The 26,797-nt window shown below is 42.6% G+C and overlaps 1 protein-coding gene across 1 annotated transcript in view; it reads left to right on the plus strand.

Annotated features, from left to right (window-relative positions):
• Positions 1–26,797, plus strand: part of LOC102382681 (ADAMTS-like protein 1) — a 211,481-nt gene that overhangs the window by 13,516 nt on the left and 171,168 nt on the right. The window contains exons 3-5 of the mRNA XM_006035591.3: positions 2,153–2,291; positions 18,551–18,601; positions 25,250–25,454. Coding sequence (XP_006035653.2) covers positions 2,153–2,291; positions 18,551–18,601; positions 25,250–25,454 — 395 coding nt within the window. The remainder of the gene's footprint in view (positions 1–2,152; positions 2,292–18,550; positions 18,602–25,249; positions 25,455–26,797) is intronic.

A 26,797-nucleotide genomic window follows, 5' to 3' on the forward strand; every position in this document is an offset into this window, starting at 1 on the left:
ACCACGTAGGAATAATTTAGAACTGGCCAATAGCAGGACACAAATTTGCATTCAAATGGCAGGAACTCTCTTGCAGCTCTGTTGCAGCAGAAAAACCTTTGCTGTGCAAGAGGCTCTCATGTGGCAGGAAAATTCCATCGTGCCAAGGCACCAAAATCATTGGGTTGTGACACACACCATCAAGAGATTTTCATCCTAAAACTGTCCAAAATATCTATGAATGTATGATCTTAACATAAAGAGACTCTCCAGTGGTTTGGATCTGAGGCAATTTCTTCTACAGCACTTCTATCTTGCAGGTGACTTGGGGGACTAGGAAAATATAGGGAAAAACTATGGACTTCCTTTGTCATTCTGCTTTCTGCCTGCTGTATCAAGCCCTTCTGGGGCTGTTACTCCTATGACCATCTGAGACAAAAACTTAAGAGTACAAAGGCCTTCTTTACTTGTCTCCCCCTGAGCTGAACTGTGCCAGGGCTGAGATAAGCCTTTGTTTCCAAGGAATCTTCACAACTGGTTTATCTTTATTTTGGCCTCTTTGAATTTGTGCTTTACAACGTTATATCTACTTCTCTGCTATCCAACTCTCTGGATTCAGGGAGAAAAATCCATATTTCCTTGAGTACCATCCTGGCAAGATGTCCTCCTGAGTATGTCTTGAGAACTTCAGGACATAACTCTCTGCTTCCTCAGTAACAATGTAGGGGTGAGGGCCTCTGTCATCCTCACTTCTCCCCCTCTCTACTCCCCACCCCCCACTTAAACATTCAGGGAAGCTGCAAGGTAATTCCTGGTCTTATGTGGGTTTTTCCGTGTCCATATGTTGGCTTGTACGTCCTATTTTCAAAAACAGTTTTAGGCAAGTAGTAATCCCAGTTGCAAAGTGCATAAGTCACTTTTGAAAAGAAGACTTTGGCTCCTAAACTTAAGTATTTTTGAGAATTTTACCCCAAACCAACACCCAGTGAAATCAACTGAAAGGCTGTCATTGATGTCAGTGGGTTTTGGCTGTCACTGTTAGTGAATAACACCTCCAGTGGACTTCATTAAACCCTGCACTAGTTACGTCTCTATATAAATATTTTACAAATTTACCTTGTCATGTGAGTAAAGTAATTTAAAACTATTTGAACAATTATTTAGACAATCTGTAACAGCTCTAAAGATGCCCTTTTTAGCTCTTGCTGGAATTTACACAGTGGTAATGGTTTGATTGTGTACCAACATTTCTTTGGCAGGTTTTTCCTCTTTCCTTTGTTTTGGAACTATTTTAAAAAGTTGGACAAATCACCATAAAAGTTACATTGACTATAATGTTACCCTAGCAGAATTACTACTAGAAAGGAGAGGACAGAACTCAGGATAAAGCCCTAAGGATGATACAGGATGGCTTTTTTAATTTAAACTATAACATTTTACACCTGTATAGCTAAGTGACCACTTAAGTTTACAACCATTAATTAAATCCATCTGCATGGCCACTTGCACAGACAGGTTAGGCATAAACCTTTCAAAGCTGGGCCTTCTTAGCTTAATGTTGATCTCATGCTGGTTTTCCACTAGCATAAATAGGATTGGTTTTACCCTAGTGCAGAGAGAAGTAGTTGTGTTAGTCTCAAGTCAGGCAGAAGGCAGGGTAGAGATGCATCACATAAACTAACTAAATCAGAGATGCATAAGCTTTCATGAGCCTGAACTCAATCAAATGCTATGAAAGGACATGCACAGAACAGTCTATCCAGTAGAAAGTAATTTGAAGCCCCCCGCAAAAAAAAACCAGGGAAGGGAGGGAGGGGAGAAGGGAGAGTGCAAGCAGTGCTGGAAGAGGCAAACAAATAATAAGCAATAGGGACAAAAGAGAGTTGACATCAGTCAGGGCTTTTTGTTTCAGTAATTCCAAAATCCTTCATTTCAAGTTTGCCCTTTTTTTTAGAAAAATGATGGTGATACGTTTAAATTATAAAACACAAAATGTCAGGAGTACTCTTTGTAAAATACATTTTTGTAAATTGGGAATAATATAAAATAGCCTGTTGTTAAGTTGAAGGCCACAGGCATTTTGACAATGCTTCACAAAATAAGAGAGAAGAGAACTTGCTTGTATTTTGTGTCCATAGAGCTCACACACACTTTGTGTCTTTGGATGTTGCAGGTTATCAACTGACATCTGCTGAGTGTTTTGATCTGAGGAGCAATCTGGTAGTAGCTGATCAGTACTGTCACTACTACCCTGAAAATATCAAGCCAAAGCCAAAACTTCAGGAATGTAACTTGGACCCTTGTCCAGCCAGGTCAGTCAGGTCTATAATATCTTATTCTTATTTTACCTACAATATATCTTCCTTTTACTTTAGCTATTGTGTACCAGATAGCATAAGGTCTACATGTTTATCCATTGTAAAGCATAGAGGGTAGTTCAGAGAGAGATGGTTGTTTCTTCCCTCCAGATTACTTCCTGCTCAAAAAGTTATTGTGAAATGTGAGAAAACAAATTGCTCAGGATAATATCCCATAATCAGTATGTATGTGTCACTCTATTAGTGAGATCAGGACTGATGGGGAAAGAATTTAGCTGGCAGTGAGTAGCCATAACCACTAGACTTATTCTTTTTACAGGTATTAAATTTTTCCTTGATTAAAAAGCTTGCCTGCAACCCCATCAGTTTTTGAAAATTTAATGCAGAATGTAGCCTAATCCTCAACATGCTGTGAACTTACACTAAAAACAAAAGACCCTTCCCAGCAATTTCTTGCCGAGAGCTTCTCTTTCTAAAACTAATAGTGCAACGAGTACAGGCACAAAATTATATCTTCTAGCTTATTAGAGAATGAGCTTCTTGGAGCCATTTAAAATGCAGGTGGCAGTTACAACAGGCCCCATACTGTATGGTACCAAGTGCTTTAAACTTCACTTGAAGTGGATGGGAATTTAGAGTACTCAGTGCCTTGAAGGACTGAGCTATGGCTGTTCACAAACTACATGCATGCTCCGTGCTTCTAAACCTTTTGCCTCTGATTTTGGTGGTTCTGCCCTGAATATGCTTAATGAAGCCCAGGTACTGTGACTGTGGGTGTTCTGTGCCAGATTGGTCTTCAGACTCCAGGAATAGCAGTCTGAAGGCTATCAATTTGCTCCTCTGATTCCTGGGGATCCCCAGGCTGTAATGATACCCCAGCCACTTTACATGCATCAGTTACAAGGAGGAGGAATAAGATAGTTTAAGAGTATTTTGAGCAGCTCAAATACATAGAGATCCCTTTGTTTTGGGGTGATTCTGCCCTAACCAGGTAAGGCAGCTTTAGACCAGGTTTGCACCATCAGAAGATCATAAAGCCAACCTAGTCCAAATTGATTTTGCCCCTTGATCTCTTAAAAATTGTCATACATTTGTTTTAGCTCTTCCTAACTGAAGCTCTTACCCTCTCAAAGATATGTAGTGTTACTTACTTTTACACGGGCCCTGAGGTACATACTGTTTTACACCAAAAATGCATCTTTTAATAACCTTTAAAAAATTTAGAACAAAAATGAATAGAGATAGGGCTAATAGGCCAGCAGAAAGGAGGCAGTCTAAAGTTAAAGATGATATTGGTGCAATCCCATGTATTCAATCTCTGACATTCTGAACATGCATTGTCTTTTCAGAGGGGTGGAAGGATGCAATGGTGTGGATGAGAGACTTGATATTCCTGGTTCTTGGGTTTTTCCATCACACAATCCAGCCTTCTTTTGGCATTTATGTGAGTTATGTGTCTATTTGAGGGTGGAATTTGGCTCATAACTTCTCTCCCATAAAAAGGGCTTCTATTTATTTAGACATGCATTAAAGGGAAATGAGCTGGGAAGCTAAAGGAAGTTACAGTGCCATCATTTCTCCTTATTTCCTTTGTGGTTGTTACACGTCAAGGAATAGTCTGCAGTGACCAAAATAGCAGTATAGATCAATGCAGTCTTAAGTTTGCGCAGTTAAAATCACCAAAAGTCATGACTCCAAGAGCAATATTATCTCAATCATATTGCACATAAATTCTGTGACATACTGTAGTAGATATAAAGCAATAACATATGCAACACACGTAAATAGGAGGCTGGTAAAAGAAATAGCATGCCAGCAAGTCAGTTGCTGTAAATCAGCAGAACCCTGGTAACATGTGAAGAGGTGCATCAATTTACACAAGCTAATGATCTGGCCTGTTATGTAAAGCACAGTCAAATTAATTCTAATTTTAAGACTTTAAGGCTTTCTTTTAATTGAGTTTGATTTTTTTTTAATTGTAATTTTTTACCTGGCTTTAGGGTTTCCATGATTACTTTTTTAATAAGGGGGGTAAAGCTGTGAATTTTCATAAAGGTAGTAGTTCAATTTATGTCTTATGTCTAAAATCCTATTTGGATGAGGGAGATCTTGCTCCTGCTGTTGCTGTTCTTTGTATAGAGGCCAATTGCCATAGCTTGGTTTAAATGGATCATCACTCACTTGGGTTCTCTAATCTCTAATCCTTCTTTTGAAAAAACCTGAAATATTTTCACATTTTCAGAAAATTGTTGGATGAACCAAAACTGCAAGACTGCCAACTTTGCAAAACTCTAGCCTGGTGATGAGAGCACTCTCTTGGGAGGGGAGATTCCTGGGTTCTGATTCCTGTACCCAGTACTGTTTATGGCATTTTCTCTAATGACTTTTCAATGCAAAATGCACAACTGGCTGCTGGAATCAGGAACCAAGGTGCAGGAGTTCCCTTTTGTTTCAAAAAGAAGGATGGGGAGAGTTCTCATCCTCACTTTAAGAAATTAACTTGACAGGTAAGGCACTCTCCTGGGCTGAGGGGGGCCAATAACAGCAATCTCCCACATCATGGCCCAGTTCTCTAATTTCTACAATATTATGCAAAAGGTGGATGTCCACCACCATACCCTTCTCCTCAGATACTATGTTTTGTATGCACTGAATGCTGTTGGCATATGTTAGACATTGTATGATACCTTGTTTGTAAATCCCAAACAGTCTTAGGTTTAAAGTGGGTACCAGGATGCTTAGCTCAGCCTAGGCAACAGTGATTCCACTCATGTGCCATAGAAGAACTTTAGGCAACCAGGGCCTCTCAAGATTTCAAATGTCTAGTTGCAGGTTTTGTGGATTGCTGTCTTGTACTTGGGCACTTAAAGTTCCACCAAAGTTATATGTTTTCTGCCCAAGTCCTATTTCGAATCTTGCCTTCAAATTCCAAAGTGATTGGGACAGTTTAAAACTCAGAGTGCACCTACATGTACAATTAGCACATAGCAATAAACTCCAGCACAATTCACACCAGAGTTTACACACACTCCTGGGACCACAGCATGTTGAGCTGGGTGTGGAACAGCTCTGACTGGCAGGGGACCAAAGGGTCAACCTGCCAACCCAGGACTGCTTCACCATGGCTTAGTGTGTTGTGGAGGGGCTGACTAGGCCATGAGGGTACTACAATGTGGGGCTAGCCACCACACTATAGCACCCTCATGCCCCAGCTAGCCCTGGTCAGCATCTAATTGTGCATTTCGGCACGTATAACTACTCCGCTGTAGAATAGTACTTGTTCTGGACAGTACTATACTACAGCACAGTTAATTAATTTACTGTACCTGCACCCTAATATGGGTGCATGTTTAAACAGTGCACTTTACTGTAGAACTAATTAGTCATCTCTACAGTAATGTGCATGGGTAGATGCACCCAGAGTAAACTAGGTAGAGACAAATCAGCAGACTCAAATTGCTAGTTCCATTTTTTTCAGGGCTTTAGTGTTCTCTTGTCTGTACTGTTAAGGAAATGTTTCATGTCTTTTATTGAGACCTTTTTGCTGCCTTCCTAATGTAAGCTGTCCCAGAAGCAGCAGCCTATCATGTTGTATCCCATTCCAAGAAAACAGACTTATTTAAATATATTCAAATTATAGTTAAAATGGTTGTTATAATAGGAACTTGGGAACTTTTAAGTGTTTCCCAAATAGCAATGAAAAAACCACAGGTTATAGTGGAAGCTATTTTACAACTTCAATTCTTACAACTTAAGCTATTTTACAACTGCTCTCTTATGAGAGCAGCACCTACTCTCATAAGAGAATATTTTACTTTGCCATTGATTTTAATTTTTTTTTTTTACCTGACCTAGTTATTTATAAAAAAACACTCTGAATTACATATGTCTTTTGTCTCTGGAATTTACACTGTGGCTATGTTCCATGTTATTTTTTTTAATAATTTAAAATTGCACATGCATAAATGTTAAAACAGGTGGCAGCATGGTACATGGGAGGAAACAGAAAAAAATAACTGTTGGGCGGATGTTAGGAAGTAATTTTTGTTTTACACGAGACATAACACTGCAGAAGCTGTTGATATAAAGGTCCTGTGGTGGAAGAGAGACATCGAGAAACAAGGTTGTGTTGTCCCAATGTACAGGGAGTACCAGAAAGCAATTAGCTAAGTGCATATGTGTCCACAGAATACCAAGAATACTACCTTATTATTCTCAGATGTGACTTTCTAGGGGAAACAAAAAACTAGGAATACAGACTCAAACCAAAGGAAATTCACTTATAGTGTGAAGATTTTAAGTTCAGAAAGGTATAGGAAGAAAATATTGTCATGGGGTAAGGCATAGAAAAGGGAGCCAGGAGTCCTACATCATTTCTGTGCTCTACCATGGCTTTGCCTCATTTTCCTCAGCTGTAATTCTTACCTGCCACCAAGGGGCACAGACAGAAGTACAGCTCCCTGCTGTAACTCATGGTGCTTCTCAGGAAGTGCCATGAGTTACAGCAATCCCTTGGACCCAGCAGATGTTCACTGTTGGGTCCAGGGGGTTGGGGGATTGAGCGGCAGTGTAGAGCAACTGTGAGTCTCCAGCCACTACCCCTAACCCACCCCTCTCCCCTCCCAGCCCCGATAATGTTTTCAGAATGGGAAGGGGGAAAGGGAGTGGATGGAACTTATTCTGGGCACTGCCCAGCTAGTGCTGGACAGTGGAGCCAGGTCATTTGGAGCCCCTGCCCCACTCCACCTACCCCACCCTCCAGCACCAAGCAGACAACCCCCAGAATGAGCTCTCTCCACTCCCTTCCTCCACCCCCATTCTGAAAACAGTGCCAGGATCAGGACTGGGCTGCGTCAGCCTGGCTCTGCTCCTGGTGTGTGCTGACACAAGTCAATGAAGGTGCTCCATGTTGGAGTGCCTTCGTCTGAACCCTCATTTAATGAGGTTCAGCTTGTCATAGGATTGGACTCTTTAAAGCATTCAGCAGTCACGTACTTCTGTAAGGGCATGGCTGTAAAGCACTTTCAGTGATGATCACGTGACAGAATGTCACTTGTCAGTGCCCAAGGTTACTCTGGGACTTAATTAATGCTGGTAGGGTGTTCATATGTTACTGTATACCTTTAAAATGCCTTAGAAAAACTAATAATTACAAAATTTCAGAGGTGTATTTTAGCTGGGCACTGGGGTGCACCTGCCACTTTAAGGGGATAAGCAGCCTGAGCAGCAGCTTATATGTGGTGAGGATGCTAATTAGAGGCTCACCTGACTGAATCAGACTAGGGTTTGAGCCATATAAGCTCTGGGTCTGAGCCAGTCAGGCAGTCTCACCCTGGCAGCCAGGAAGTGAGGAGCTCCTAGCAGCAAAGCAGCAGGACTCCTAGACAGGGAAGAAGCAACTCTGTAGACCAGGGAACAAAGGAAGGTACCTGGGGCAGAGATGGGCTTGTTGAACAGGCAAATGGCCTGGGTTTTATGTTAAATCCAGAGACAGTTCAGGTGCTTGCCAGAGAGTGCAGGTGCTTTTAATTAAGTCACACCAGTGTTAGCCTTGAGCCCCACTAAAGCAGGCTCAAGGCCTACTTAGAGTACTGGTAGCCAAGAGACTTGGATTAGGGGTTCTCCAAGCCCAGGGAGTGGCTGAGAGCCAGACCAAAGGGTCCACAATTCCAGGACGGGCTACGAACAGGACCAGAGGGTCCATGGTCCACAGTAGGGGTGAGAGTTGAGCTAGGGGGTCCACCAGCCCAGAGAGAGGGGCTGAGGATGGCACAGAGTCCAGGAACCCAGAGAGGGGCCGTGTATGGGACCAGGAAGCTCCAAAAGCCCAGACAAGGGACTGACCATGGGACTGAGGAATCTGGGAGCCCAGAGAAAGGGGCTGCATGTGAGACCAGAGAGTCCAAGAACCCAGAGAGGAACTGGGAGTATTTTGGAGCCCAGGAAGGACTAAGTGGAATGAATGTCAGGTGACATCAGTGAACGATAACACCCACGAGGTTTGGGGTATGATGTAGGGGTGGAGTGGAGCCACGCATTGAGTCCTTAAAGCCACAGGTACCAATGGGGGGGGGGCAGACAGGCTGAGAGGTCCTGCATAGTTTAAGTGCCAGTTGAAACTAGGAAGGTCTGAAAGGGGCCTATTAGTGACTTGCACGGATTAAGGCTCACTCTAAGGCTCATGGGAAGCCTCCTTTACATAATACTCCAATAAGATCAAGGCATGGCAGGCGAGCAATTCCGGGAGGTCCACCTTAGAGTCTAAGCTAGGCAGAAGCCACATGGTCACTGGGAGCGTAATGGCCATCCCTGGTGCTCAAACCTGCCACATGTATAAAGAAAGCAAGTGGTGTTTACTGTAGGTAATTTAAATTTAAAAGCTCCAATGACAAGGAGATCTTAGTCTGAGAACAAGGACAAAATAAGTTTTAAGGGAACTGCAGTGTCCTGGCATTTATAGAGAATGGACTGCCCAAAATCTTTCACTTCCAGTTTGTTGTCCCTTGTTGGCAGGAGTTGCCACCACTACAAACTGTCAGCAACAGAGAGGCCAAAGACTGAATGGGCATGAAAAATGAACCACCATCAATTCCCAGGAGTCTCACTGCTTAGAGTTGAGGGACAGTGGAACAGCAGCATGAGTGCTTTAACTGCTAGTAACTGTGCTGTACCTACGCCAGGGCAAAAATCAACATCCAACATCTAAGGCTTTTTAGGAGTGCTAAATTCATAGCAAGCCTTTTTAAACTTTCCAAAATGTTCACAAGGTACAAGATTTTTACCTCAAATAGGACCCAAGGAGAAGTTTAAATATTACCAATGCTTTCCCAGGGGGTATGTGAAATGACCTATTTTCTAATAATTGGCAAATGGAATTTTCTTTGTAATAAGAAAGAAAGTCTGCTTAGACTTCACTTTAATTGGGTGTGCTTAGGACTTGCAGGTTATCTTTGAGGTACAGTAAACTGAGAATACTGTTCATTTGCAATTTAAAGGCATCTCTCCAAACAGTGATTAACAAGAGTTGGAAAGTTTTTCACTTCACACACCATTCCAGCTCACCCTGTAGAGCAAATGAATTCCTCCATTTTGCTTCAGAACTGCACCTAAATTCTACTTCCAGGCTCTCTCAGGTGAAATTCTCTATCACACTGATCTGCTTCTCTGGTAGATCTGTTGTTCTTACAACAGGACTTCCTTATTATATGAACCTAAGCTCCTTTCAGGTACTTACGATGCACTCATCATTAAAGGGAGATGTAAATCTTATGTAGTTTTCTGCACTAAGGTGAGTTTTACTCATGTACCTGCCCTACACTTAAAACTTTTCCAACAAGCCCCCAACAGTTGGATTTGCTTTAACTGCTTCATCAATTAAACCAATGTAACTGATACTGGTAAAAATGTGAAAATCTGCTTGGAGCTTGATCTGTATGATACCCCACAAGAGCAGATGTTAAAACCAATGGGAATATTTTGATAGATTCCCTAGTTCAAATAAAGCTTTCAGCACCTCCAGACATATAGATCATTCCTAAACATGGATTACTTTTATAGAACACTCAACAAAATTGTATGTCCCTTTTTCTTAATCTCTGATTGTTGTTACTTTAGTGAATTTGTGTGTGTGTGTGTGTGTGTGTGTGTGTGTGTGTGTGTGTGTTTGGCAGTGTCTGATAAATACCAAGCAGCAAGATGAAACTTCAAAGTTAAGTAAAACTAGTGTCCCATTTTTTTTAGTTGCTGTTGTTAGAATGGCTAGAGTAACATCAGCAGTGTATAATAAATCAGGACATGCAAAGGATTTAGGTATGGGAGGATCATTCAGATCAACCCAGAGTATGTAGAAACCACTTAGAACACAAGATCGGATGGACTTTGTAGTCCCCTCCACTTAGTGATGTGAAGAGATTTCTTTGGTAACAATAGAAGATATTTCCAAAATGACCTCGTGCAATTTAAACACACACGTTTAAAAAAGGGAATGAGGATATTTTCTTAACTAATCACAAAGGTCTCTTCAGTTCATTACAAATTGGCAGCTGATGCAGGAAATTACCAACTTCCTTCCTTTTAGTTTGTCATCACCTCTTTTAAATGTATTTAATTTGATAGCAATTATGAGACAGCTACCACAATAAATCTGCATTCTTTGTCAGAAGATATGTGAAAATAGAGTTCTGGCACATTTCTAAAGGAAACTCTCCACACCCCCTTTCTCGGGTATAAAGGAGCAGCAGTAAATCTCTAAAGATGAAAAGGGCCTGAGAGATGATGGCTCATTTATTCCTATTGCCCTCCAGTGGGATGTATGATAAAGTTCAACTGTGTTTTGATTACTTTCATACAGAATGTCACCAATATCCCATACAGTTTCTGTAACTTAACTGAAGGCTTTAACAAGAGAGAGGCAAAAAAATAGAGAAAAGGGGTTTTGAGTTAAACTTAGATGTTGATAGCATGTCCATCAGGTGGTAGGATAAAGTCTTTCCTGAAAAGCAGATGTAAAGAGTTATGTGACTTGTGAAGAAACTTTTTTTTTTTTTAAATCACGTAGGATAAAACTGAAGGCAGTAATGAAAGTATATGGGCTAGAAAAAAGAGCCTAGTGATCAATCGCCTAAATGTAGGGTGTGGGCCTGTAATTGATAGCTGTGATACAGGGTTGGGTCAACTGGCAGGGTGAAAATTGTGGATGTGGATTTCAGTAGAGATGGAACCAAAATAGTGATACATTTTAATTGAGCAGTGCTGTGGAGTCAGTGACAGATATGCCTGTGGGGAGTAAAATAAGTTTAGGTTAAAAGATGTTGCCCAGGTAGTAGCAACCACCTCATTCAAGCTGAAGAGAAATATCAAGGATAAGACTTATATGGGTTCTGAAGAAACACTTTTTTTAAAACATGAAGGATAAAACTGAAAACATTCAGCAAAGCTTAAGGAATTTGGAGTGAAGCCATGGAAGAACTTTGTCAGGACAAACAAGAGGGTGGGTCAGGAGGTGTCAGTCAGGGTGTTACAAGGTATCTTGAGCTGAGTACCATTACTGTAAAAGGGGTAATTAATGTTAAAATAAATAAGCTAGATAAAGTCACTCATCAAGGTGTAACATAGGCAACCCTCAGTATGGATGCAAGAGCCTGGCATGCAAAGACATTTTGCTTGTCATGAGCACCTTGGGGTGGATGGTAGAGAAGGGGCTGGGGCTTTGCTGCCACAACAAGGATCGGGCTTCTTACAGCTCCCCCACCACCCATCCCTGGCATGACAACATCATACAAGTCACGGTTGTAAGTGTATTTGGCACTCTGCCCAAAAACGTTGCCGTCCCCTGATGCAACTGGTAATAGGTTCCATTACAAAGAGTAGCTTCCATACCATGATTAATGGCAAACTCCAGTTTCCATCTTCAATAAACCTGTGGGAAAGCTGAATTCCGGCTATTTTTATAAACATTTGCTGTGAATGGAACTCCAGCAAATAGAAAGTGAGTTGGCTACAGAGGTCTTAGGGTTCCTAGGCTTTGCATTGGTTATTTTGTTGTCACCATTCAAAAAAACAAAGCATTGGCAAATCTTAATCCCTGTACTGACCAGATCTCAACATCAACACAGAAAATGAGATGTATTGGGTTATGATTGATATTTGCATCTTCTGTTTTAACTGGTGGCACAAGAAATTTGAAGGTGCTTTATCTTATGTATCCCAGGCAAAAAAAAAAAAAAGTAGCTTTAATGCTCTTTTGTTCCTTTCCAATTTAAATTGATAACATCCATTCCAAGCCCCCAATGCAAATTATACAATATGACTTGGGGAGCTTTTTCTTAAAGATGCACCATTAGTTGTGTTCGGTTATCTTGACTGCATAGAATATGAAAGGTCTATTCCAGATTTTGGAACTGGTCTTTAGCAGTTTATGGTGCTGACATATAAATGTTAGCCATATATTTCTGCAAAGGAAAATTTGAAAGAAAGACACATCAGAGAGGTGAATTTAATTTATGATGATGAAGAAACATTATAGTTCTAGATAGAACAATCATGAATGTTAAAACCATGGGTCTGCTTGAGGCCCATGGGCAGCACCAGGAGCTAGATGCTGAATGTTTTCAGTTTTATCCTTCATGTTTTAAAATGGGCCTAGATGAACAATCATGAATGTATTATATAAAGTATGAGACATTCTCCAAGGGTAAGCCAGAGCTATGAAAAAGCTGGCTTTCTCAAAGGGAACATCTGCATTTATTATTATTGAACTATTTAAGTAGGCACTGACAATCAGATTAATTTCTTAAGCTCCCTGGAGAGGGGACTTTGGTTTTACCTGTCTATAAAGCACCATGCCTGTATAAGGCATTGCAGACATAATAAATACAATGTTACTTGTACTTCAACAATGACAGGGAGCCACAAGGCACTTATTGTTTGGATATGTATTTAGAGAGTAAGGGCAATGATCCAGACTCTAGAACTGAGGGTGCTTCTTTTTTTGGTAACATAGACTAGCTACTCAACATCTGCTAGTTGTCATTAAAAATAAAATTGTCAACTCTTACCAGACAGTTAATTCAGATATTGCCCAGTCCAAGTTGAACATTGTGATTCAAACAGTATCTGTGGAGTATATTAACTTTATAAGCATGACTACTGCATCTATTTTGCCAGACAAAATAGTGGCTATAATCTTACAAGATCATAATATTATGTTGTTACATTTTGGATCACTTTTGTGAGGTTAGGATGCAACATCATATACTGCCACCCAAAATCAGGATGCCTACTATTAAATGTAAAACTTCCTAATGAGGTATGTGACAGACATTAAAATCATGACTGTCAGGTAGATTTTGGCCTGTATAGCAGCCCTAGCTTTATACAGCAACACTGCACAGCTGTTTCAATTACTGCTCTTTAGTGGGAAATAATACTGTTCCCAAGTTGAACCATCATAGGTTCTTTCTTCCTTTCGTATCTGTTAATTGCTGGAAGCAGGCTTGATTCTCTGTAAACCATCATTTAGGAGACAAAGTCCCTCTGCTGAAAAAGCTGACAGTCTACACTGTGGGTATCCTAAGGGTAGGAAGCACAGCAGTTCTGAATGTATGCAACTGTTAGTGCTACTGAGCCTGCAGCAAGGAATAAAGAAAACAAAAGGAAGCTATGAGTTCTGTGGCTTGCTGCTGTCTCTGAGTGGCACAGGTAGCTGAGGATGGGGGAGCAGGGTGGCTGGAGAGACCTGCAGAGATGGGAAGAAGAGATGTGAGGATGAAGAATCTGATGTAGAAGTACTCCTTAGCTGTGAGATCAAAGCCACAGTGGCCAGCAGTGACTTTTAAATCAGCTTCTTGACTTCTTTTGGAGCAGCTACCTGACCCAAGTGTCTGTTTTCTTCTCTCACTGCAGTTCACAGATAATGGCAGATGCACCAAGAGGCCCTGGCCCCTTATCTGGATCCTTCTCAGGCTTAATTTACTCTGAGGCAGGGGTGTCAAAGATATGGTTTGTGGAGCCATAGCATCTGGCCCCTGGTGCTGCCCATGAGCCTCAAGTGGACACATAGGCAGCATGTAGGGTTCCCAACACACCCCATGAGATGCCCACACCAGCGCATGTCCACTCCATGCTGGATCCAGAATCTGTCCTGGAGTGGACAGAGCAGGTGCCCCATGCAGCACAGCCCTGGAGTAACCAGAGTTGGCATCACATGTGGCGCCCAGAGTGACCAGCCACTCAGACACCTGCTGGATCTGGCATTGAGCAGACGTGCTAAAGTGGGCACTACATGCAGTATACTCCTGGAGAGGCTGGTCAGGACATGCACTGTATGTGGTGGCCACTTTGGGTAAGTAGGGCCAAACTGAGAGTAAGCCTCAAGAGCAGTGCAGGGGCCAGCCCGTGAGTAGTTGATCATGAAGATGAGAAAGCCCTAGGGTGGGGTGTGGTGCAGGGGCCCAAGACAGGGTATAGTAGTAACCCCATGTGTGGGGAAGAGGCCAAGGCATGGACGTGGATGCCTGAGGCCATAGTTTGGGCCAGAGGCCAAGTAGGGGGATCAGCCAGAGAGTTAGGGGTGAGTCCTGACCCTGGTAAGTCCTCTGCTGCAAGGAGGCTGAGAGTGGGATGAAAAGAAGACCTTAAGGCAAGCACAATGACCGGCTGCTCCAGAGAGGGAGTGAGAGTCCCTGTGAGACCCTGGAGCACCAGTCATGGTGTAGGTTATGATTACATCCTGTGGGTGCCATCTGCAAGGCATGGGCTGCAGTGTAGAGGAGGTTCAGAGCTGCAGATAGCACCCCCTGGCATCGGGGCTGGGTATAGGCAGCTTCCCACATTATACCACCAGTTTATGGGAACAGCAAAGTCATGACAAGCTAGATTGGGTGGACTGCCCCATAGAAACAGGTGGGCGGGTCAGCATGAGACCCAGCCCCAAGCGTGCCCTCCGTCACAATCACTGACAAAACAAGGCTATTGTAGTCAAATATTGTCCAAAGCATTGAGGAAACATGTTCTGCTCTGAAAAAAAAAATCACATTTTGGGGGTTAGCGCAATACATTTTTCAGCCTCACAATGGCACCTCTCCAGCAGGGTATTATTGTCTTATGACATGATATCATAGTCCACTGGCAGTATTCTCCAAATACATACAGACTGAATAAACAATACAACACAACATTTACATTTTACATCAAAACACAAACTCTAACCCCTGAATGCTTGACAGTGTCAAAAACACTGCACATCCCTAACAATAAATATTATTTAGCTATTCTGTAGCACTTTACAAACATTAATTAATCCCTACAGCAGCCTGAGGAGGTAGGGATAATTATTTCCATTGGAAGGGCCTCAGTTGTTGTACATTCCAGTGTACGTGGCAGCACACAGCCTCGTGATTCTGGCCTTGTTTAGCTATTCAAAGTACATTTTATTAGAAAGAAAACATTTCTATAAGTTTTAACTAGTAACTGCAGAAGGCAAGAGGTGGAGTTAATTTGGCTCCCCAGTACTGCAGACTCATTTGCAGCATATCTGCTTCAGTTTCTGGACTTTGTGTATGAATCCTTTCCTATCTAGCTCATCAGTTTGCTGAGAAGCATAGTGTACTATAGCAGTGGTGGAGGAGTGAGGGCAACAGGGCATATTTTCCAAGAACTTGACAAAATGTCTTTCATTGTGCCTCACACTCATCAGATCCTGCAGGGCAGGGGGGCAATCCGTGCTTCCCCCACAATGCCCTGCACTGCATGGGGGAGCTCTGCCATGAGCCCCAGAGGCCCTGATGGCTGCTGCAGCAGTCGGTGAGTATGGGGCTTTTTTTTTGAAGTGCCGGGATGCTGGAGCCGGGTGGGGCAGCCATTGATGGGGCTGGGAGAGTGGGTGGAGGTCAGAGGGCATTCAGGACGGCTGGGGGAAGAGGCAGGGGATGGGGCCTGGCCGGCGTCCCCTCATGGTCTCCTTCTCCCTCCTCCAGCTCCCCCCCACCTCCTAGTTACCAGCATGGAGTCCGGGTCCAGCTCGTTGTGGCGGTGAGCAGGGACTGCCCTAATCTCTCTGAATCTTGATTCAGAGATTCAGCCACCGAATCAGTCTGAATCTCCTCCAAATCAAATCAGCAACTGAAGCTTCGCACAGCCCTAATGTTAGCCTTAACATGACAAGACCCCTTTTAATGCTTGGAACACTTCCCTTCAGTAAAATCCATGAAAGAAGGAAAATACTTTTTCTTAGTTCTTCATTCCTGCCTCTTACCCTAACAGATGAACCCTCATCCCTTCTCTGCTTCCCACACCTACTCACAGCTGTTTTATCTTCTCTAAAACAACTCCAACCTCACCTTCCACAGCCATTTACTTCACTTCATGACATATTTGTTTTTCACTATGGCCTTCTTCAGCTCCATGATGGTTCCTCCCAAGGGACCTCCTATCACCTGCATAATCTATACCTTTTCAGTTCTGAACAACACATTATGCCTGTGGGTGGGCGGGCTTACTCGCTGCTCTTCATCCCGTTGGAATCGTGGGGACCTCTACCTCATCTTCTCTCCCTCTTTCCTGCCACATCTTTGATGTCAAGTTATTCTACAGGAGTATAGATGGTATCTCAGGTGATCGTACAGGTAAGGTCAGTCTTCCACAGGGCTCCACCACCCCTACACCCTGCACCTTTCCTCTTGGGTGATGAGTCATCTTATCCTGTTAGCACCAAGCGCGCATCGCTAGTCCTTGGTGTTCCTTTCCAACCCAGCTTGGCTGATGGCCATGGCCATATCCTCCAAATGGGTTGTTCCTCCTTGAGTGTTTTGTCCAGGTTGTAGTAACCTTCCTTCTCTCTGGGATCTGTGGATTCTGGGAAGATGGAATTTCTGCCTGCCAGTCCCAGAGGTCATGTTCTGATGCCTCACTGGGTCTCAGCTGTTGACTCTAGCTTAATTAATCAGAACTCAAGTGTGCAGGGGGTCTGGCTTCTTCCTGCTATATTTCCCTAGCCTGAGATTACTGAATGACACAACAAAAAGAAAACTTAGCCTGTGCTGAACTCCAGCTTTATTGTCTATAATGGCTCTGAGCTTGTGGGCTCTTTTATTCAATTTCTCTGGACAAATCCCTCCTTTACCCAGGTTTCTAGGGCCCTCTGTGGCTCTCTGCTCCCAATATCCCCTCTTGCCCTCTTTCCTGAGGGTTTACCCTTCATTCCCTGGAGTATTCTCTTTCTGGTGTCCCCGTCTCCTCAGCTGCTGGGGCCACCCATAAGCACCCCACCATTCAGTTTCACTTATCTGAATAGTTGATTTGGTTCGCTCCTCCCTTGGGGTTGCAGTCTCTCTGACATCCCTCAAGGTTTCAGCTGGCTGGGTCCTGGCTGTAGCAGAGTCCCCCCAGTCTTGCTGCAGTGTCCCCTCCTCCTTCCATGCTGAACCCTTCTCGGCATTGTTCCTTTAAACTTCCTGGGCTTTTCCCTGAGCCAATCAGCATAGACCCTTGGGGCACATGCTCCCTGGGTTAGGTGTGCAGTCCCCGCTCCCTTCCCCAGAGCTCCTTTCAGTGCACTGGGGAAGCACCATTCATTCAGGACTCTGACCGGTGAGTCAGCCTCTCCTGATGTTTCCCTAGCAGTCTGGTCTCTCTGGCCCTTATGGAGCAGGTTCCCTCTCCCAGAGTTCCCTCAGAGCACCAGGGCAGCGCCGCTCACGCAGTCTCTGCCAAGCAAGTCCCACACTTCCCAGCAGCTTCCCTCAGTGTGGTGTTCCCAGACTTGGCCGGGTAAGTTTCTTTTTCATGGGTTGCAGCTGGTGGGTCAGGATGGCAGTAACCATCTTGCATAAAAACAAAACACACACAGTTCGGTTTCTCCCTCAACTCAGTTTGTCTAAAGAGGCCTGAATAAATGAATAGGCTTGTGAAGAAGAATGTGGCATGGGGAGTCATGAATACAAGAGCTGAGGTCCCTGCACAGAGAATTCCCTCAGTTTCTTATCAGAAGTTCCTGTGTATGCAGTGGATTGTTTCATCCGAAGGGCAGAAACAACCATACAAAGGTTAAATAAGAGCCTGACCCAAGTCCAAGAAAGTTAAATTGATTTTTTTCATTGACCTCAGTGGCCTTTGAATTAAGCTTTAAGTGTGGAAGTGTTAGGAATAGTAAAAAAAATGGATCCCTCCTGACATGTAATTACTGTGTAAGTGAAGAAAGTATGTGGGTCATTTGCAATAATGGACCAATATTTTTGGTCACAAGGGTGACACCTGAATAAGAGATCATTAACCACTCAGGCTAGGTACAGACATTCAAAAAGCCCAAGGCAAAATTGATCTAAGTTGCACAGTTTTCCATAAGCAGCGTAGTTTATATCTGTAGTGAACAGAACATACATTCACCCTTTGGTAGGAGGGGGCAAATCTTAGACTGTGTTCCTCCATTTTTAAACCAGTCTATGTATGCCAAACTTCTGTTCTGTTACCGGTAAAGACTTGTTTCCGATCACTTAGACTGGTAAAAGTGTAATGTCTGTACCTGGCCCCAGCGTAAACTAAGTGGTTATTTCATATAACCACCTGCATACTGCTAGGAATACTACAAAAAAGCTTATGTTTGGTTTTCAAAATGTTAGCAACGTAGGTAGTTTTTTTGTCAGTTTTATTTAATGCTGTGTAAAAAAAAAAAAAAAAGTTGTATAATGTAATCATTTAGTGTTTATTTTATTGTGTGTACCTTCTACTCAGAGGGTTGGCATTATTGTTCCTAACAGTGATGGATACAAGCAGATCATGCCCTATGACCTCTACCATCCCCTTCCTCGGTACGTAAAGCAATCAACCAGACAGTAGGATTAACAAATAAGTTTATTCCTTTGTTCTGCATTGCTGCTTTTCTGTAGAACTAAGGTGGTAGATGCTGCTTTTCCTTTGTTCTGAACTCTACTGCCAAATAATCATGAGTTGCTCGCGTGCTAATCTGATTGTTATAAAGCCTATTAATGCTGAGCTAAAATTACATCAAAGTTGAAGCAGTAATGCAGTGTGATTAAGTTTACTGGATCTCTCTCTTGCATGCTCTTGCTCATGCGTGCTCTCTCTCTCTCTTTCTCTTTCTCTCTGTGTGTCTATCTATATATACATACTTGTCTTCCTCCTTTCGTTTAACTTTCCCTGACTGGGACTGTCAGCACTGGCTTTGTAACTAACTGTTAAACTGCGTCCTCAGCAGTGGCAAGTATATTCCACAATGTATTATAAGGCTACAAATGTAAAATCCCAGAAGCTTTCATTGCATGTTATGTATTAGTGTCTCTCTTAAACAAGTCACAGGATTTTTAAAAGAGTAGGGAGGTGGTGTTTTTTGTTGTTGTTGTTTTGTGCTGTTTTTTTTTTTTTGGGGGGGGGGGGATCTTTTTTTTTTTTTTAAATAAACAAATAGTATGGAAAGGCCCAGTCCTGCAAACACATACATGTGACTTGAGTAACTTTACTTAGCCATGCAATTCCCTTTGCTTTCATGGTAAACTTACTCTCACGAACATTTGCAGAACCAGACACTAAATAAGAAATTTGCAATGTACCCTGTTTATGGTATTACAATTAAAAATGCCATTAAAGTATAAACAGCTGCTTTAAAAATCATAGAATTAGACAAGTTGCTCCATACAGGGCTCATGAACCCATTATTGTAGCGAGGAAGGCTTGGGTGTGGACTCATAGCTTGTCAGCTGTCCCTCGGTGACTATACACAGGCATGTTTCTATCCCACAGCAAATGTGCTATAACTTTTCTCTCCATAAAAATAAGCCTTGTGTTCACTACTAAGGTAAAAATATATGGACAGACAGTTACTGTAGAGTAGCTAACATGCTGTGAGTTCACTCCCTAGCTTCTCTCTTGATAACTTGTGTTATAGCCTTTGTGTCAGTAGCAGCTTGGAACCCAAAAAGTAGCAACAGAGGATCAGCACCACTAACAGTGCTGTCACAGATTAAACAGGCCCATCAATAACTAGAATGTGCCCTTCCAGTTCAGTGTTGACATTCTACTGTTTCATTCTCTGCTCATGTCTTGTACTGTTGGGCTTCCCATTTATGAAAGGCTCCTATTAGCCAATGTGTTTATCTCACCTTGCTGAGAAAGTGACCTCTCCCAAACCTCAGTGAGGCCTTGCACAAGTACCACAGATCTCTGCTGTACTCTGTGCACAACAACAGTGCATTCAGATTTGAATTATGGTATTGGGCTGCATAATGGCTGTCCCAAATGGAGAAGGAGAGAGCTGGGAGCAGAGCAACTTGGTCTTGCCTGCAGTTGTAGCTGTCTCTCGGGTTGTCGCCTCTTACTATGATATACGTAATTTGTGTTTACATGCCAAATTCCTGCCTTACCTTGCAGTACTAAAAACCACATATTTTGCATGGATTAAATACCCTTTTTGGCAGTATATATCTGTCATTTATGTCATTAGGCTTATTTATCACATTAGACATAAAATAGATCTCCACCTCCTGTTTTTGGAAAATTATTTTCTTTGTCCTTTGAAACAGAATTCCCAAACATACCCTCTCAAAAACTCAAAAATTAACAAAATAAATGGGTGAAAAGGAGAGCCTGTTAATAAAAGACAGGTATCTTGGCTTAGAAAGGATTTCATTTTAACTGTGAACAAAGTTCATGACCATCAACAGAGAAAGGAAAGGAGGGCGAAAGGAAGGGAAGGAATGAATTTATAGATCACAAGATGAATCAGGAGCACTCAACAGTGGAAGGACTGTCTTTGAGCAAAAAGAATCCTGCATTGGCAACTTGACAGAGGCTTTTTAACAGTTGAAGAACATCCAAAATAAAGGATCAAAATGCCCTGATGTATTTGGCTTTCAGCAGCACAGAAAGTAAGAAAAATATCATTCCATGGGAACGATCAAAGGCACAAGACTGGTTCTCAAGCTTTTCTTGGTTTTGCTTTCACCCTGTAACAATCCCTTTAGATCCACTCCCCCAATCCCAGCATTCATCTGTAGACACTCTTATCAGGAACCCAACTGTTGAATGGTACCATCAACCACTTAAAAGTCCCAAGGTTGCAGGGAAGTCTGCATGGATCTCATCCACTTGCATAAGAAAGTGTGGATTAGAGACCTCCTCAGCATTATCTCTCCTCCCTATTCAGTCCTTACCGGTCCAGACCCCATGCAATGAGTTGAGTCTGACTGGATCAGTGGAAGGACTGCGCTGGTTTGAGGAAGGGCTAGGATCAGGGAGATACAAATTGTCTTCCTGCCTTCTGACCTGCTGAGCTTAAGCAGAAAAAGTAATACACCTTCAAGCCATAGCAGAATGGGTAGCAAGCCCCTAATGGATCTGGAAGTTTGGGAGTGAGTTGGAAAGAATTTTGGGATGGGCTGCCTGTAGACATTTCCCTGTCTAGACACTTCTGCCATGAGTTTTATCATGGAGATAGGAATATGTACTTCATTAGATGTAATACTGGCATACACTTTTATGGTGCTTAATTCCCGCTTCTGCAACATTTTCTTCACAAGCTGGTGATAGCAGTTGCATACTGAGTGCATCACAATTAACCATGACCCTGCTTTAAGAGCCATGAGTCACAAACTCCTTCAGCCATTTTAGAGCCTGTGGGCTAAATTTTGGGTCCTTATTTCATACCCCGGCCCAAACAGCTGCCCCCAAGGCAGCACAAAACATATGGAAAATGGCCTTTAAAAGCAGCTGAAGACTCCCCGAAAAGGTCCTGAGATTTCAGATCCTCCCATTGTCATGTATGGAAAAGCTATATGAAGTCCTTGTAGAGTTTTTAAATATTTATGAGTTCCAATTTGCAGCCTGTGCTGTCAGACCTCAAGTACCTGAGGGCCCTGAGTACACAATGCAGCATTATTGGGAAAAGTCTCCAGTAAAATAAAACAGGTACAGTTCTAACCCTATATCTGAGGGATGTGTGTGGGGTCAGGCCAACTCTCAGGATCTCAATATTGTGCTGTTAGACAGGAGGGCGCAGTGTACAATTGCACAGGCACAAATTCAAAAAGCAATTAGGTGCATACACACACACTAGGTGCATACACACGCTCTAGGTGCATGCACCCCCACTAGGTGTGCACACACACACTACCAATTCAGGCACATACACATCCAAAATTACCAGCCTAGGCAAATGCACACCTATCACCAGTTCAAGCACCTACACACACACTATACAGACCAAAAGAAATTAGACCAGAATCAGTTACCAATACCTGCACACCCAATACACATAGACAGATCACTAATTCATATATCATGCACACAGTGGCGTACATATATATCAGTTCACATATATACCACTCACCTACACATACACACGGGTGAGATCCTAACTTGGGTGTTGTGGTGTGTATGTATGTGCTTGATGTACTTGGGATACCTGGGGGAAGGTTAAAGTAAGAGAAAGAGTGAAAGTGTAGGGGGTGAAAGTTGCCAGGACCGGGATTAGAACTGGTAGACTAGAAAGAGAGCTGAGCTGAGGCTTGGGGTTACTTTAGGTTACTGCTGGTGGAGACTGAGATGAAAGTTGCCGGTGCTGGGATTAGAACCGGCTGACTGGAGAGAAGTTGGGGTAACTTAAGGTTAATTGGTGTTTATTGAAAGCAGAAAGCCAGCAGGAGAAGCTCAGAGGCTGGAGCTAGAGTAGGGAGGTGACAAAGGAGCCAAGAGGTAGGTGGGGAGAGGAAAATTGGGAGTGGGGCTGCATGAGGGGGAAGGTGGAGAACAGAAAGTGTGAAAGAGAAGGCAGAGAGAGATAGGGATTAGGAAGAGGTGGCAAGAAGCAAAAACTGGCGGGAGCAAGGCTGAGAGCCTGCAGAAAGCAGCAGGGCTGAGAGTCTGCAGAAATGGGACAGAGAAGAGGCAAAAAGTGGCAGGAACAGGACTGAGAGCCGAGAGAGAGAGACTGGAATTTAAGATAGGGAAGCGACTGGGGCTCAGTAAAACACAACCCAACTCGGGGTTACAAATGTCAGTGGTTTTATTGAACAGGGGAGATGGTGACACAATATTTTATTGGTTCCTTTGTGTGCACGCGTGTGCGTACGCGCACACACACACACACACACACTGGCAGCAGGGTTAAAGAGGCTTGGTGCAGGGGCTGAAGTCCGGGAGGAGAGAGAGAGAGTCCAAATTGGAGAAGGAAATATGCAGGTGATATCTACCCATCCCAGGCTGAAAGTGGGTCCTCGATGGCCAGTCAGAGTCTCCTTCAGCTCAATGTTGTCCAGAGGGGGTCTCCGGTAGGGCCTCTGGGGCGGATAGGTGGTGTGACGTGGAGCTGGTCTGGTCCAGATGAAAATGGTGTTCCCAAGGAGCTAGTCTTCACTACCCCTTTTTATGGGGCAGACTACCTACGATCTCCTGTGGGGAGGGCGTGTTCAGGCAAGGTCAGTTCTGTTCCAGAGAGCTCCAGATATTCATACTGAGCATGTGCAGCCTTGGCACAATGGTGGGTTGCCACATCTTTTGTTTTTTGAATGCTGAGGGTGGTTCCATAGGCTGGGTCATTGGTCTAGGTATTGGTGTTGATAGTTCGGTCATTCAGAAGGAGCTATTTTTAGACCTACTGCCTACTGTCTCTCAAGCACCCTCATTCACCCCCATTCATTCAGGAACCAACTTACATAGGAGGGGTAGTATGAGTCATAGGTTACACAACCGGGCATGGGGATAAGATGGAGGTTTGATATTACAAGATGGAAACTTGACATGACTTATGCTAACTTACCTAAAGGCCTAAAACAGTAATCTCGTAATATAAAAGCAGCAAAAAACAAAAATCAATACAAACATAATAATTATCACTTATAAAACAGTGAATATCTATATCAAAATAGCAGGGCACTTATTTGCAAAGAGGGGAGAGAAAAATTAAAACTTACTACCTAAAATAAAATGTTAAAGCTTATCCTATATCTTAGCTTACTTATACTTATCTATAGGGAATAGAGAGGGAGAGACAAAGTAAAAAATGGTTAGGGACGGGGAGGGGGAATGCATTTTAAAAGAAAAAAAAAGCAAAACTAGGGATTTTGCTACATGTGCAACACGGGAAGTTGTGTCAGCACTCCTCTGGGGCAAGTTACATAAGTCATCAGAGTCTTTGACATTTGTAAACAATGCAGCCATCACATCTTGATGTCAGTGAAACTCTTTTCCCATGAAGTGAGCTATTATGTAGCCTGTATGCACCCTGTGTGTACATTAGTACCAGTTAGGAGATGGGGTAAAAAAAAATGGAGAAGAAATTAAATTCATTCATCTCCTATGATATTTCTGTAACTTTTTAAATTTTGTTTAATTACTAAATTAACATTATTGCAATGGGGAAGAAAAAAAAGCTTTATTCGTTAAAAGCCAAAGATATTTTTTTTCTGGGGTTGATTTTTTTGTTTTGACAAATTTTGATCTTTTTGTTAAAAGCAGAAAGAGAGAGAAAATGTTGAAAAGTTACTTTCATTCGGAAAATATTTTGCTGAAAAATTTTGGGCAGTTTTAATGCTCAGATATCCATGGAGCTTGTATTTATCCAGGGACTGCCAGATCAGATCAGCGATTTAGTATCTTCTTTCTAATAACCAGCAAGATTTCAGTGCATATGTACATACCCTTGTGTGTATTTTATAAATATATATATGTGTATAAACACAAATATGCACAGGTATTGTTTGTAAACCTATATAGTGCATGTATATTTTGTGAAATGTATGTTTAAATATATCATTTACTCTCATAAAGTAGCAACAGCTTTTTCAAAATATATACATTATCTGTCAATATTTCACTTTCTTTTTCTCAACAAAATGCTACCTGTAAATCTAATTAAATTGTCTCTAAATTCCTTTCGTTATTTCAGTACTAGTCAGACAAAGCCAACATTGTTTCCCATCATTTCTTTGATGGTTACTAGCTGCATCAGTATAGCCCTAGCTATAGTCTTATCCACTGTTCATACATGCTTTATCACAATCTCATTTTATTCACTTTGGAAAATTTCCTTCTGTCTTTGTTTTTCCTGACTAACAGTATCATATGGAGATTGTAGTAATGGGTGGCCTGGCTTCTTCGCCTAAGGACATTAACAGTAAGGCATATTGAGCTTCCATTGCACTGGGATTTGAATTTCCCAAGACATGGCACATTGTACCAGGATATAATGATCCTGCTAATTGAAATTCTCTGTGGTGATATCCTTGGTTCCTGGAAAAGAGGGAGGTTCTTACCACTAGTCTTTAACTTAGAAGACTTCTTTAAAAGACAATAAATAGACACATGCTTTCTTTTTCAGGCTTTCCTTAACAAAGCAAGACTTGCTAGTCCAAAAACAGAGGTTGTGGGGAAGAGTGGAGTTGGGAGGGCCCCACAGAAAAGTTTAGGCATTTTTTTCCCCCCTTTATTGATGCTTTGTTCTGCAGGTGGGAAAGTACTCCATGGACAGCCTGTTCCTCCTCATGTGGAGGAGGCATTCAGAGCCGCACAGTCTCTTGTGTGGAGGAAGACATTCAGGGGCACATGAGCCCTGTGGAAGAGTGGAAGTGCATGTACACTCCAAAGATGCCTGTTGTTCAGCCCTGCAACATATTTGACTGTCCAGAGTGGCTGGCTCAAGAATGGTCTCCGGTAATTAGTTCTGGTTGTTTGGGTTTTTTACTTTGATTATTTATTTAATGCATTGGGACCAGATCTTCAGTTTTACTAAATGTCTGTGATAATTTAATAAGCCTGGGAAAATTGCCTGCCATTTACCTTGTGTATTATTTTGACAGAATAAATATTCAGGACTAATAACACCAACTAAGATGGGTGAAAGAGCAAATCAGATGGGCCACATATAATAACAATCAGCTACAAGTGATAAATATGATGATACATACCATGCTGAAGAGGAGCATGGATGTGTTCAAATACACATTTATCACCTGCCTTTTGACTTCAAATCTCATATCCTGGATATCTGACCTGTGGTCTGAAATATAGACATCTATGCCATCCTACTGATTAGATTCATAGTTCAGAGTTTGGGGAACACTATCCCCTCTGACGTTCCTCATGGCAATAAGAAATTATCAAGTTAAGCCTAAGGTTGCTAAGTTGTGGCCTCTGAGCTAAAAAAATGTAGGAAACCACTGTGATTGTGATGTGTAATCACTGCTTGGTGCTTGTGATCCCCACTTACTTGCCAAGCTTGGATTCTCCTTGTGTTTAAGGTACAAGACTGGAAACAGAGACGTGTGGGTTCTGTTCCAAGAGGTCTGACCGTAGATGAGTCACTGAGCCTATGTATCTCAGTCCCCATCCCTGTCCTGTTTCCCGTCCCCCCGCTCCCCTCCCCCACAAAAAAACCAACAGATTTCAAGGATAATAATGAACACATAATGTGTGTTCATTATTATGTGTTGTTTGAATGCAAAGCACCATTGTTACTTTCTACTGCCATTCTCTTTGGTTGATGCTCTTTAGATTTCTCCAATCCAGCTATCTCTGAAGCCTGGTTTCCTGAGGACAAAATGCTATATCTTACTAAGAAAAAGAAATCAGGCATGAGAAAATGTTTGAAGGAAAGAAGCCGAAATGGTTTCTCATTCTGCATAGTGCCATCTTCCAAAATATAGTTTCATAGTTCATCATTTCATAGTTGGTAGGGTCAGAAGGGACCTGAGCAGATCATCAAGTCCAACCCCCTGCCATAGCAGGAAAGAGTACTGGGGTCAAACGACCCTGGCAAGGTGTTCATCCAGCCTCCTCTTAAAGACCCCCAGGGTAAGAGCCAGCACCACTTCTCTTGGAAGTTGGTTCCAGATCCTAGCCACCCCGACAGTGAAGTAGTGTCTCCTGATGTCTGTCTTGTCTGAATCTACCCTCAGCCAGCTTGTGACCGTTATTTCTAGTCACTCCTGGTAGCGCTCAGTGGCACAGAGGAACTCCCCCAATGCCTGCTGGTCCCCCCTGACTAGTTTGTAAAC

Source organism: Alligator sinensis, unplaced genomic scaffold (assembly GCF_000455745.1).
Source record: "Alligator sinensis unplaced genomic scaffold, ASM45574v1 scaffold59_3, whole genome shotgun sequence".
NCBI lineage: Eukaryota > Metazoa > Chordata > Crocodylia > Alligatoridae > Alligator > Alligator sinensis.